Source organism: Dendrobates tinctorius, unplaced genomic scaffold, assembly GCF_039654945.1.
Source record: "Dendrobates tinctorius isolate UK_male_01 unplaced genomic scaffold, ASM3965494v1 ptg000257l, whole genome shotgun sequence".
Taxonomy (NCBI): domain Eukaryota; kingdom Metazoa; phylum Chordata; class Amphibia; order Anura; family Dendrobatidae; genus Dendrobates; species Dendrobates tinctorius.
In genome coordinates this window covers 5291535-5303701 of record NW_027361924.1, presented here as the reverse complement: position 1 = coordinate 5303701, position 12167 = coordinate 5291535, and the positions used below count along the sequence as shown (strand labels likewise).

Below are 12167 nucleotides of genomic sequence, written 5' to 3'. Positions count from 1 at the left end.
GACTCCCATGTCCAAATCAATAGGCAGTTTACCAGGTCTTGCTCTCATTAAGTAGGCTGGGGTACAGTTGGTGGAGTTCACAGGAATGTGATTGTAAAGATCTACCAGATCTGGCAACTTTTCTGGCCACAGATTTCTCTCCTCCAAAGGCAAGGTCTTCAGTAGGTCAATCACTACCTGGTTCATCTTCTCACACGTGCCATTGGTCTGTGGATGATACGGTGTTGTCCGGATCTTCTTGCAACCATACAAGTTACAGAATTCCTGGAACACTTCTGCCTCAAAGGCGGGACCTTGATCTGTAAGCACTCTTTCAGGATACCCATGTGGTCTACAGAAGTGTTGTTGGAAGGCTCTGGCTGCTGTCCTGGCTGTTTGATCTTTGACAGGCACAACTACCAGGAATCTTGAGTAGTGGTCCACAATAGTAAGAGCATAAATGTAGCCTGACCGGCTTGGAACCAGCTTCACATGGTCCAGGGCTACCAACTCGAGTGGCTGTTTGGTTACTATTGGCTGCAGAGGAGCTCTCTGGCTGTTTCGATCCTTTCTGAGCGGTTTACATGGTCCACACTCCCGGCACCACTTCTCAATGGCTTTCCTCATACCAGCCCAGTAGAATCTCTCCCGGAGCAAGGCTTCCAACTTCTTCCATCCGAAGTGTCCAGCTCCATTGTGGTATGCTTCCAGGACCATTGATGCCTCTCTCTTTGGGACTACCACCTGCCAGACCAGCTCATGAGTGCGGGCATTGATACTCCTCCGACACAGCTTTCCTTCTTAGATGAACAGCCGGCCTCTTTCCTTCCACAACTGCTGGGTTTGTTCAGGAGCATCCGACTCAGGGCGTGAGTCAGCTTGTGACAGTAGCTCCTTCACCAGGCGGACTGCGGGGTCATCATCCTGAGTTTCTGCCCAGTCATGATGGGGCAATGGATTTAGGGTAACCTCCTTCAAGCCAGACCGTCTGTTTCTCACTCCCTGAGCACGTTGGGCTGCAATTGGCCGATGGAAGGGAGGTAGCTCTATTTCTTCAAGAGCCTCAGGGTCTTCTCCTGCATCTGGCAGATTAGGCATTCTGGACAGCACATCAGCATTGGCATTCTTGTGCCCTGCTCGGTACTTGATGGTAAATTCATAGTTAGACAACCGAGCCATCCATCGCTGCTCCAGTGCACCCAGTTTTGCAGTTTCCAAGTGAGTCAATGGGTTGTTGTCCGTGAAGATGGTAAACATGGCTGAAGCTAGGTAATGCTTGAATCTCTCAGTCACAGCCCAGACTATGGCGAGGAACTCCAGCTTGAAGGAACTGTAGTTGTCATGGTTCCTTTCAGTGGGACGCAGCTTCCTGCTGGCGTAGGAGATCACTCTTTCTTTTCCATTCTGTACCTGTGACAGTACTGCTCCCAGTCCCACATTGCTGGCATCAGTGTACAGCACAAAGGGTTTGCCATAATCTGGGTAGGCCAGAACTTCATCTCCTGTGAGAGCCATCTTCAGTCGAGTGAAGGATCTCTCCAACACCTCAGTCCATTCAAATGTGGAATTTTTCTGTTTGGTCTTCTTGGACTGCCCCACCAGAAGATTTTGCATAGGGGTGGCTATTTCAGTAAAGCCTTTGATGAACCTTCGGTAGTAGCCTACCAGTCCAAGGAATTGGGGTACTTCATGGAGGTTGCTAGGTTTTGGCCAGTCCCGGATGACTGTGACCTTGTCAGGATCTGGTGCCACACCTTCTGCACTCACCACATGACCGAGGTACTGTACCTTGGGCTTCAGGAGGTGGCATTGGAAGGCTTCACCTTCAGGCCAAAATTGGACAAGGCTTCAAACACCTCAGCCAGGTGTTCCAGATGATCCTCATACGTCTTGGAGAAAACAATGACATTATCAAGGTACAACAGGACTGTCTCACAGTTCATGTGTACCAGGCAGCACTCCATCAGCCGTTGAAATGTTCCTGGAGCAGTGCAGAGCCCGAATGGCATATAACTGAACTCACAGAGACCCATTGGGGTGGTAAATGCTGTTTTCTCCTTGTCTGCCTCTGCCACAGGAACCTGCCAATACCCACTAGTGAGATCCAAGGTGGAAAAGTAGTTAGCAGTTTTAAGTGCAGCTAATGATTCCTCAATTCTGGGTAATGGGTAGGCATCTTTATGTGTAATACTGTTAATCTTTCTGTAATCAACACACATTCTCATGGTACCATCTTTTTTCTTTACAAAAACTATTGGAGCTGTCTAGGGGCTACAACTGTCTCTGATAACCCCTGCCTCCTTCATCTCTCTCAACATACTCTTAGCACATTGGTATTGTGTTGGGGGTATACTGTAGGGGTTTCTTTAATGGGTGGATGATCTCCAGTGGGGATATGATGTTGAACCCCTTTTGCCTGCCCAAAATCTAGTGAGAGTTTACTGAATACCCGCTCATACTCTTGCATCACTCTGTAAACCCCATTTCTCTGGTATGAAGGTGTAGAGTCAGTCCCCACCTGCAGTTGCTGGCACCACTCCTCCATCTGCTTCACAGAGCCATTGTCCTCCACCTGATCGGATGAGACCAAGGGCTCTGCTGCCTGCAAAGAGTTGTTATTAACGGTGAGCAGCTTAGCAACTGTGGCGTACCGAGGTATTGTGGCCTCCTCCTCCCCACAATTCAAGAGGCGTACAGGTACTCTCCCTTTTCGTACATCAACCACCCCTCTGACTGTCAGGACAGTGGGCCTGCTATCGGAGTATACGGGCTCTACCAATGCCTGGTAATCTCTCCCTCTAAGACCTATAGCTGCCCGACACCAAACCAACATTTCACATCTGGGGGGTATTGCAATGGGGAAGGGATCACTCACTCTGACACTGCCAATTTCTCCGCCAGAGAGTTCTACCTGTTGTCTTTGCATCAGGGCTCTGATCTCCTTCTGCAGGACTCGTTGTTCACTGGAACCAGCAGTCTCAGCCACCTGTTGCAACAAGACAATAACCTCAGAAAGACAATTTTCAATTACATTTGTACCAAGAGTCATCATGGGATTACATTCACGTCGATCAGTATCCACAACTATCAGACCTTGAGATTTTAGTTCTACCCGACCCACTTTAACAGTAATTTCTTTACATCCAATCTGCGGCAAAGACTGACCATTACTGGCAACTACTGTCAGTTCATCAGTTGGGCCACGGGTGAGTTCAGAGTCAGCCCAATACCTCTTGTAAAGAATGTACGGCATAGTGGTCACCTGGGAGCCAGTGTCCAGCAAAGCGTTCATGGGGATACCGTCAGTCACCACTGGAAGGATCGGTCTCCCTCCCACATACTTGGCTCTCCAGTTCTTTGGGCCAGGGGATCCTATTCCTGGGGGTTGGCCCTCCGCCCCAGGGGCTGCTCATTTAAAGGAAAGAATCTTGCAAAATGACCTGCCTTATAACAGCGACGACAGATGGGACGTCCGTCCTGGTCATAGCGATCGGGCGGGGGTCTCCTCCTCCGGAGCCACGGGACATCCTCTGGACTGGAAGCCAGCTGGATCTTTTCCTTGGAAGAAACCTGCAGGGACTGCACAGTTTTAGTAAGTGCAGCCATTCCTTTGGTCAACTCCTGGACCTGAAGACGCAGCTCTTCAGTTGGATCTTTATCCAGAGTCTGTGCATCAGCCTCCACAGGGGTGGAAGGGAAAGATGTTGCTTCCTGATGGTAGGTGATCGCTGGACGCCTAGGGGGGCGCTGGACAGCTGTCAGTTGGCTCCTGCAGTACCCGAATAGCCCTGTCCTTGAAATCAGCAAAGTCCAGATCAGGGTTTTGCAGGGTTATGATGCGCAACTGTCCCCTGTGGGTACTGGACAGGAGTCCTTCAATGAACTGCTCCTTTAACAGTTTATCTTCCTCTTTCACACTGTCAGGATCAACTTGTTTAACTGCTCGCAGCGCCTCCTGCAGGTTGAGAGCATAGTCCCTTATACAGTCCTGCGTTCTCTGCTTACATCCAAAGAATCGCATCTTGATTTCAGCTGCAGTGCGAGTGTCAAAGGTGCTTCTCAGCTTGGCTAGAATCTTTTTAACAGTCTCTTTGTCAGTGTCCGCCAGGCTTTCACTTCTATCAGCGCTGCACCTGTTAGCTGTCCAATAAGGATGTTCACTTTCTGGCTTTCAGACAGAGGGTATACTTCAAACAAACTGCACAGTCTCTCTTTGAATTCACTCAGGCATAGACAGCGGCATTATGGAGACCGCCAGAGGCGTATCTAGGCTTTCTGGCACCCGGGGCAAGAATTTGGTTCGGCGCCCCCCCCCCCAAGTACATATGCGACTTGCATACTTAGCCATGTACCGATGAGCTGCTCTCCCTAATGCTCTCAATGTTCAGTAAAAAACTGAAAGCAGGATGAGAAGCTCGTTGTCACAAGACCATAACTATGAAAATCGCATATGAGTGAAGTGTCCATGTGATGACTACTGGAACCTGCAGAGCTGAGTCCTGACATTGCAGCTTCTGAATTCTCACAATGAATGCACTGCACACTTTTAGGATTCTCCCTTGCTGATGTACAGTCATGTCAGCACAAGTATGTGATTTGTATACTTCTGGCCACATTCCGACTAGACGTGCCCGGCCTCGCTCCGTTCATTTTCATTGAGTGAGGCCACACATGTCTAGTCAGCATGTGACCGCATGTATGTAAATTACCGGCACAAGAGAATCCTGACAGCGTTCAGTGAGCACTGTGAGAATTCAGAAGTCTGCAGTCACATAGAATGTCTGCAGACTCAGCACAAACCTGGACAACCCCTTTAATGTTCCTAACAAATAAAAACATGAGAATTAGTCAGTATCACTAATAACATTTACTTCCAGGTACCTTATAGGTGACGTCGTCTCTGGAGTCGTTCTCCTTTTCTTCTTCTTGTCCTGACCCCATGATGAGTTTTTTCATCCACAGCCGTCTCTGCAGACTTCCATCTTCTCCGGTCTTCTGCAGCAAATCTCCACACGATGACCTTAAAGATAGAAGTGTCATTATAATGCTCCTAAATAAAAATGTCTGCAATATACTGTCTCCTCACACTATTCCCCTCCCTCCTCATACTGTCTCCTCTAACATCCCTCCTGTTCACCATACTGTCTCCTCATATATTTACCCCCTCACTCTATACTGTCTGCTCACACATACCCGACTCCCCATACTGTGTCCACATACATTCACCCGTTCGCACCTCTTACTGTCTGCACCCATCCCCCATACTGTTTCCTCATACATGCCCTCATACATACATACTCTTCATTTTGTGTCCTCAAATCTCCCCACACACATTAAATATCATCCCCACTCCAAATCCCCCCATCCCCAATCCCCTACACACATTAAGTACCCCCCATCCCCACTCCAAATCCCCCCACACATTAAGTATCCCCCATCCCCACTCAATAACCCCTCGTCCCTACTCCCAAATCCCCCCACACATTATGTACCCCCACTCCAAATCCCCCCACACATTAACTCCCATCCCCACTCATTAACCCCCACACATTAACCCCCATCCCCACTCATTAACCCCCATCCCCACTCATTAACCCCCCACTCATTAACCCCCATCCCCACACATTAACCCCCATCTCCACTCATTAACCCCATCTCCACTCATTAACCCCCACACATTAACCCCCCCACTCATTAACCCCCATCCCCACATTAACCCCCATCTCCACTCATTAACCCCCCCACTCATTAACCCCCATCCCCACATTAACCCCCATCTCCCATCTTTGGTGGTTCTTCAGCTCCACAGAATAGCACACTTGCCACCAGCGTTTGCTCTGGGCGCCGGGGAATGACGTCAGCAGCGTGATCACATGACCTGGTCACGCTGCTGATGTCGCTCTGACCCGGCGGTCTGAGCTTCAATTGTACTGGCGTCTGTATAGACGACAAGTACAATTGCTGCCTGGGAGCCGGCGCGGCCTCCTTCTCTGCGCCGGCTGTCAGCTTGACAGCCATCACAGAGAACAGCTGACACACAGGACGGGGGGCGGCAGAACGCAGCCGCCGGGGGGAGACACTGTGGACTGCTGCATTAGGTGGCCCGACTGCGCCCCCCTGCTGACTGTGCCCGGGGCAACTGCCCCCGACTGCCCCCCCTGGATACGCCTCTGGAGACCGCTGCGGCAGGCGCTATTCCTTGCGGCACTGAGGGGTTGGCGGCGGCGTCCGCCGCTACATTGCTGCGGGACACAGACATCCTCTCCCCCCCTAGTTAACGTTAGCCAGGGCCGGGGGTTGAGTGAGCTTACCGGCAGCCGATTCGCAGGTTCGATGCTCCGGGCTGTAGGCCTCAGCTCCTCCCACTCCTCGCGCTCTTCTCCTCTTCCCGTGCGGGACTTCACTGCTCCGCCCACGAAGGCCCGCCTCTTTTGTTTCCCGCGCGCGCCAAACAGCGCGGCAATGGCGCCAACACAGTCTTTTACACAAACACAGTCTATGGCACACAGGACCCGGGGGGTACTGGGCTCCGTAATCCTGTTCGTGATGCCAAGTTGGGTCGCCCTCCCAGGACTGTGGGGTACTCGGTACCGGGCCGGTATCGGTGGGATGTGTCACAGCAGCGGTGACCCGGTCCGTGGCCCTGGGCGCCCAAGAAAAACGGGAATTGCAATGGTGGATTGTGATGAATTAAATGAATAGTTTGTGACGCCACCTGTGGTGTTCGGCAAGGGAGGTGTTAAGCCAACGCTGCATGCAGATCCGCTGGGACTGATGGTATGGTGCAGCAAAGACGTAAAAGCTCCCCACAGGTGAAGCTATAGTCCCAGGGCAGTGTAGATGTGGTTGGCACGGGGATGTAGCGGTGCCGGCAGGGTAGGAAACAGACAAGACACAGCGGGGTGCAGTTTCTGTACCTTTACTTGATAAATGCAGTCCAGGGTCCTGATTAGGCCTCTTTCACACTTCAGTTTTTTGCCATCAGTCAAAATCCGCCAAAATTTGAAATTGGCGGATCCGCAAAAAATGGCAACAAAACGGATGCAAACTGATGGAACGGATGCGTTTTGTTGAGGATCCGCCATACCGATTTGACGGCGGATCCTCAACAAAACGGATCCGTTCCATCAGTTTGCATCCGTTTTTGTTGTCCGTTGGATCCGTTTTCTTGCGGATCCGTTTTTCCACTCCTCCAAAATGGGATGCTCCCAAATATGATTGGCTCTTGGAAAATGCTCTCAAATGTGATTGGATGCTGGAAACTAGGGAGAAATATATCTAGGGTGTTGTGATACAATTTCTTTGAAAGGTTTTAGAGCTAGTGGCAGCGATGGAAGGAGTTAGTGCGAGTCTGGAAGGAGTTATTGCGAGTATTGACAGCTTCTGTGTGGAATTGGATCTTCACTTGAATCGGTTGGCAATTATTGCTATCGAGAGGGAGAAAAGAAGACTGCGAATCCTGCGTATGAGGAGACGGCGCCAGTGGATTCATCCCATTAATGCGCAGAGGTTCACCCGTGGCGTTTTTTCCACACTGTACCTGGAATTGAGGGAGAATCCGGACAAGTTCTTCAACTACGTGCGCATGCGGATGGAATTCTTTGAGATATTGGTGGATCGTGTTGGAGAACAAATCCGGAGAAGGGACACCTACATGCGGTTTTCTATATCACCGGCGGAGCGTTTGATGGTGACCCTTCGGTAAGTTATCTACCTTTTAAAATGTTTCAGATTCTGCAGGCTTTTATTGTTATGTTATGGCTTGTAGTTTGTATTAATTTTACTTTTTTTCCCTTTTTTTAAGATTCCTGGCAACTGGAGAATCCTTCACCTCCCTCCATTTCCAGTTCCGGATTGGGATTTCCACTATTGCTGGAATTGTACAACAGACCTGCCGGGTATTATGGGATTCTCTACAGGAGGAATACATCCCAGAGCCAACCCAGGAGAGGTGGCTGGAGATTGCAGAGAAGTTTCAAGATATCTGCCAGTTTCCAAACTGCATTGGTGCCGTGGATGGCAAGCATATCAGGATTGTGAAACCTATGGGATCTGGTTCACAGTTTTACAACTATAAAAAATACTTTTCTATTGTGCTTATGGCCATTTCGGATGCAAACTGCAAATTCATTGCCGTGGACATTGGTGCATACGGTCGTTCTAACGACTCACAGGTATTCAAGATTTCCACCATGGGCCGTCGCTTGTATGGAGACAATTTTAACTTCCCACCTCCAAGACCACTCCCTGGAACAACAGGCCCACCAATGCCTTTTGTGTGCGTTGGCGACGATGCTTTTCAACTTTCTAAACACCTACTGAAACCATATGGTAGTCGTGGACTAACACACCGGAAAAGAATCTATAACTATCGGTTAACCAGAGCGCGCAGAGTGGTGGAGTGCGCGTTTGGAATTTTAACTGCCAAATGGAGAGTCCTGTTAACGGCCATGAAAATGAAAACAGAGACTGTGGATGAGGTGGTGAAGGCCTGTGTCATCCTGCACAATTTTGTCCTTTCAAAGGAACCAGTTTCCATCGATGAAAATGTGTATGAAACCACCTTGTGGGATTATGAGCAGCAAACTTTTCGGAGTACTGGTTCAGTGGCAAGAATTAGGGATACCTTTGCAGATTATTTTGTTACACCAGAGGGACAAGTGGACTGGCAAGATGACATGATATAATTTTCTTCATACCAATTGTGAGTAATTTTTTTTTTTTTTAATCTGAAATTTTACCAAGTGTTTGCTTTGCACAAGCATTGTGTTTTACCATGTGATTTGGTTAGTTTTACACTTTGCAGTGTTACCAATTGTTGGGTACCAAGCGTAAAGTTACCAAGTGTTATGTACCTATGTTACCAAGTGTTGTGTACCAAGCGTTTTACACTTTGAAATGTTCACAAGTGTTGGTTATCATATGTTGTGCTACCAAGTGTTTTTTTGTACCTTGTACACCACCGGTGTACTGTGAAATATTACCCAGTGTTGTGTTACCCAGTGTTGTGTTACCAAGTGTTGTGTTACCAAGTGTTGTGTTTACCTTTTACACCACTGGTGTAATTTGAATAAAGAAAGAAGCAAAATATAAACATCACAATAAAGTTTTTTGAAAAAAAAAAACTGTTTATTTCTGACAATTTGTATTAACTGTTTTTTTTTTTTTTCTTAACTTTTTTTGTAACTTTTTTTGGTATATATTACCTTTTTGGTAACTTTTTTTGGTATTTTACCTTTTTTTAATTTTTTTTGGGTATATTACCTTTTTTTAATTTTTTTTGGTATATTACCTTTTTTTAATTTTTTTTTTTTTTGGTATATTACAACAAATTACAAACTATGATAATGTTGGGTGGAGATAGTATTGGAGGGGTTAACAGGGTTGACCACATCGGGGGGGGGGGGGGGGGGTTTGACTGGGGAGGGAGTTGGTGAGGACCAGAAGTGGAAGGGGGGTTTAACACATGTGGTTGGGACGGGAGTGGATGGACAGACGAGGTTTGTGGGTACATTGAAGGTGTATGTGGGGGTGGGTATGGTGAGGGCATTGGGGTATAATGCAATGGGGAAGGTAGGTACTGGGAAGAATGGAATGGGGAACTAGAGAAAGGAGAGGGAGTGGTAGGAGGCGGGACGGCTGTGTGATGGATGGTGGTGGAAGGATGGACGGGGGAAGGATAGACAGGGGGAGGATGGACAGGGGGAGGATGGACGGGGGAGGATGGACAGGGGGAGGATGGACAGGGGGAGGATGAGATGCTTCAGCAAGCACTTCCACTAGAGCATTGTGACAGGCTTGCATCACACGCATCTGCTGATGAGTACTTAAACCTTCCATTTGCCGGACAACAGATTGAAAAAAGGTATGTCTCGGTGTCTGGTTTGACTCTAAATTCATCTGTTCCATGTATCTCCTGAGTTCCATGATACTTTGATTGATCATGGTCAACCCAGAAGATAACCGTTGTCCATAAGTGTGGAAACCGTGTTGAACAGTTGAGCTTAGATTCAAACAGTCAGACAAGGTCAACCTTTCCTGACTCCTCAGACGCTGCCGGCCAGAACCAAAAGTTGGTCGAGATGTTGCGGCAATGTCTGAGGGGTGGGGAACAGGGAACAAGTCGTCACCAGCAGCTTCATGTGATGAAGTCTGCCCTGCTGCTCCAGTGCTGGTGGAGGGGATAGAGGGATGAGACAAGAGGGTAGGTACAGAGGGGTCGGATACCTCGATGTGGTCACCGGGGGCGGTCTCACTAGGGATCACTCCAGAGGGACGCAACTCTGATGCAGACTCCCGAGTGCTGCAGATGGTGCTAAAAAAGGAGAAAAAAAAATGTATATTAAAAATATTGATATTTAATTTAAGTGTGCTGAAAAAAAAATTGGTTAAACATTTCTACTACAGGAATTGTTTGGGGAATATTTACCTTCTGCACGCCATTGTAGATCGCAGGAACACCAGGGCTTTGTAGTTTTTGTACTGGGGTCCCTGGCGTCCTCCCGACGAGCCACTCGGGGTCTGAATCTCTTTGTTGTAGTCCATCTTGAAGCGATCCCGGAGTGACCGCCACCGTGTGATAACCCTGTCACCTGTGAAGCGAAAAAAAAAAAAAAAAAAGGTTTGGTATTCAACACTTCACATGCTGGAAATATAAGTTACTGAAGTTGTAATACTTACGCACAAAATCCCTGGCCCTCGCATTGAGTTCCTCCCAGTCGTCAATAACTGAAGAACAGACTTCATCCCAGAGCCGTCGGGTGGTTGGTTGGTCGGCATGAAGACGGTTTGCCATGTTCCACAGCGGCTCCCGGATTTCCACCTCATGGATGAGGTCATCAGTATCAATAATGACACCCTCCTCCTGATGTCTGCGGGGAGCACGCTGTGAAACCTGTGAAGATAAAAAACAAAACAAAAAGCAAAAAATTACATTATATTCAAACACATGATGTTCATTTAAACAATTATCAAAATAGGGTTACTTACCGTTTGCCGACCACCAGAGGCATCACCTTCATGACCCTGGGATGTCCTGGGAGTCACTCTAGTGCGGGCACCGGATTCTGAAGACTGTGGGGGGAAAAAAAAAAAAAAAATGTTTGGATGGATGCATAGTTATGGTGTGTGCACTGTGATGAATGTTTGTGTTGGGTGTAGCATTATGTATCTGTGTATGTGCTAAACTTACAATCTGCGCACCCCCTCCGTGTGTCTCTCCACCCTGCACGTCTCCTCCTGGAAGCTCCTCTGAATCAGCTTCCTGTTAAAACATAATAGGATAGTGTTTTTAACCACCCAAAAAATTATTTTAAATAAAAAAAAACAAAATTTTTTTTACCTCAGCTCGCTGATGATGTGAGGGGGAGCTTTCAGGAGAAGACATTACGGCTTGGGGCAGCTGCGTTGCTTCCTGAACTGATCTGCAAGTACAAACACACTTGTTAAGCTACTATACAAAGTATCATAATAAGCTTTCAGGCTTTTATACTTACAGGGAAAATGTTTGGCTGGCAGTCTCTGCTTCGGCCTGGCTGGCAGTCTCTGTTGCGGTCTGGCTGGCAGTCTCTGCTGCAGCCTGGCTGGCTCTCTCTGCTGCTGCTCTCTCTGCTGCGACCCTGCTGGTAGTGCTTGAAGTGATCTGCAAGTATAAAGACACTTGTTAAGCTACTATACAAAGGATCATAATAAGCTTTCAGGTCTTTATACTTACAGGGAAACTAATGGTTGCCTGTACGCCGCGGTGTGGCTGTTCCTCTCTGCTGCGGTCAGGGTTGTTTCTGCTGCGGTCTGACCGGTCATGTCTGCTGCGGTCTGAATCTCTGCTGCGGTTGGGCTGGCCGTGTCTGCCGGTATGGTGGCGCTTCATTGTGTGAACTGAAAGAAAATGATATGAAAGTTTAAAAAAAACAAAAACAAAAAACACATTTTGTATGTGTAATTCCCTGAAACTAATTATACGCAATTTTAAGTGTTTGCATGTCTACATTCCCTTATCTCAGAGTGTAACCAGTGATTGAAGGTGTGTAATATTTTGTGTAAACCCACTTTCTTTGTGTTTTGTAACAGTGTAACCAGTAATTGAAGGTGTGTAATTGCTGTGTATACCAGTTTGCATTCCCTGAAACTCTCACCGAGAGTGTAACCAGTGATTGAAGGCGTGTAGTGTGTAATTGCTGTGTATACCA

The 12167-nt window shown here is 47.9% G+C and overlaps 1 protein-coding gene across 1 annotated transcript; it reads right to left on the bottom strand.

The window, feature by feature from the left end:
• Window positions 1–9402: 9402 nt before the first annotated feature.
• On the bottom strand, window positions 9403–10561 carry LOC141069156 (uncharacterized). The gene is made up of 2 exons (XM_073558533.1): window positions 10409–10561; window positions 9403–10294 (listed from the first exon to the last, which is right to left on the bottom strand). The coding sequence occupies exons 1-2, from the start codon at window positions 10522–10524 to the stop codon at window positions 9439–9441; spliced, it is 972 nt and encodes a 323-aa protein (XP_073414634.1). The 5' UTR covers window positions 10525–10561; the 3' UTR covers window positions 9403–9438.
• Between the last annotated feature and the right edge of the window lie 1606 nt (window positions 10562–12167).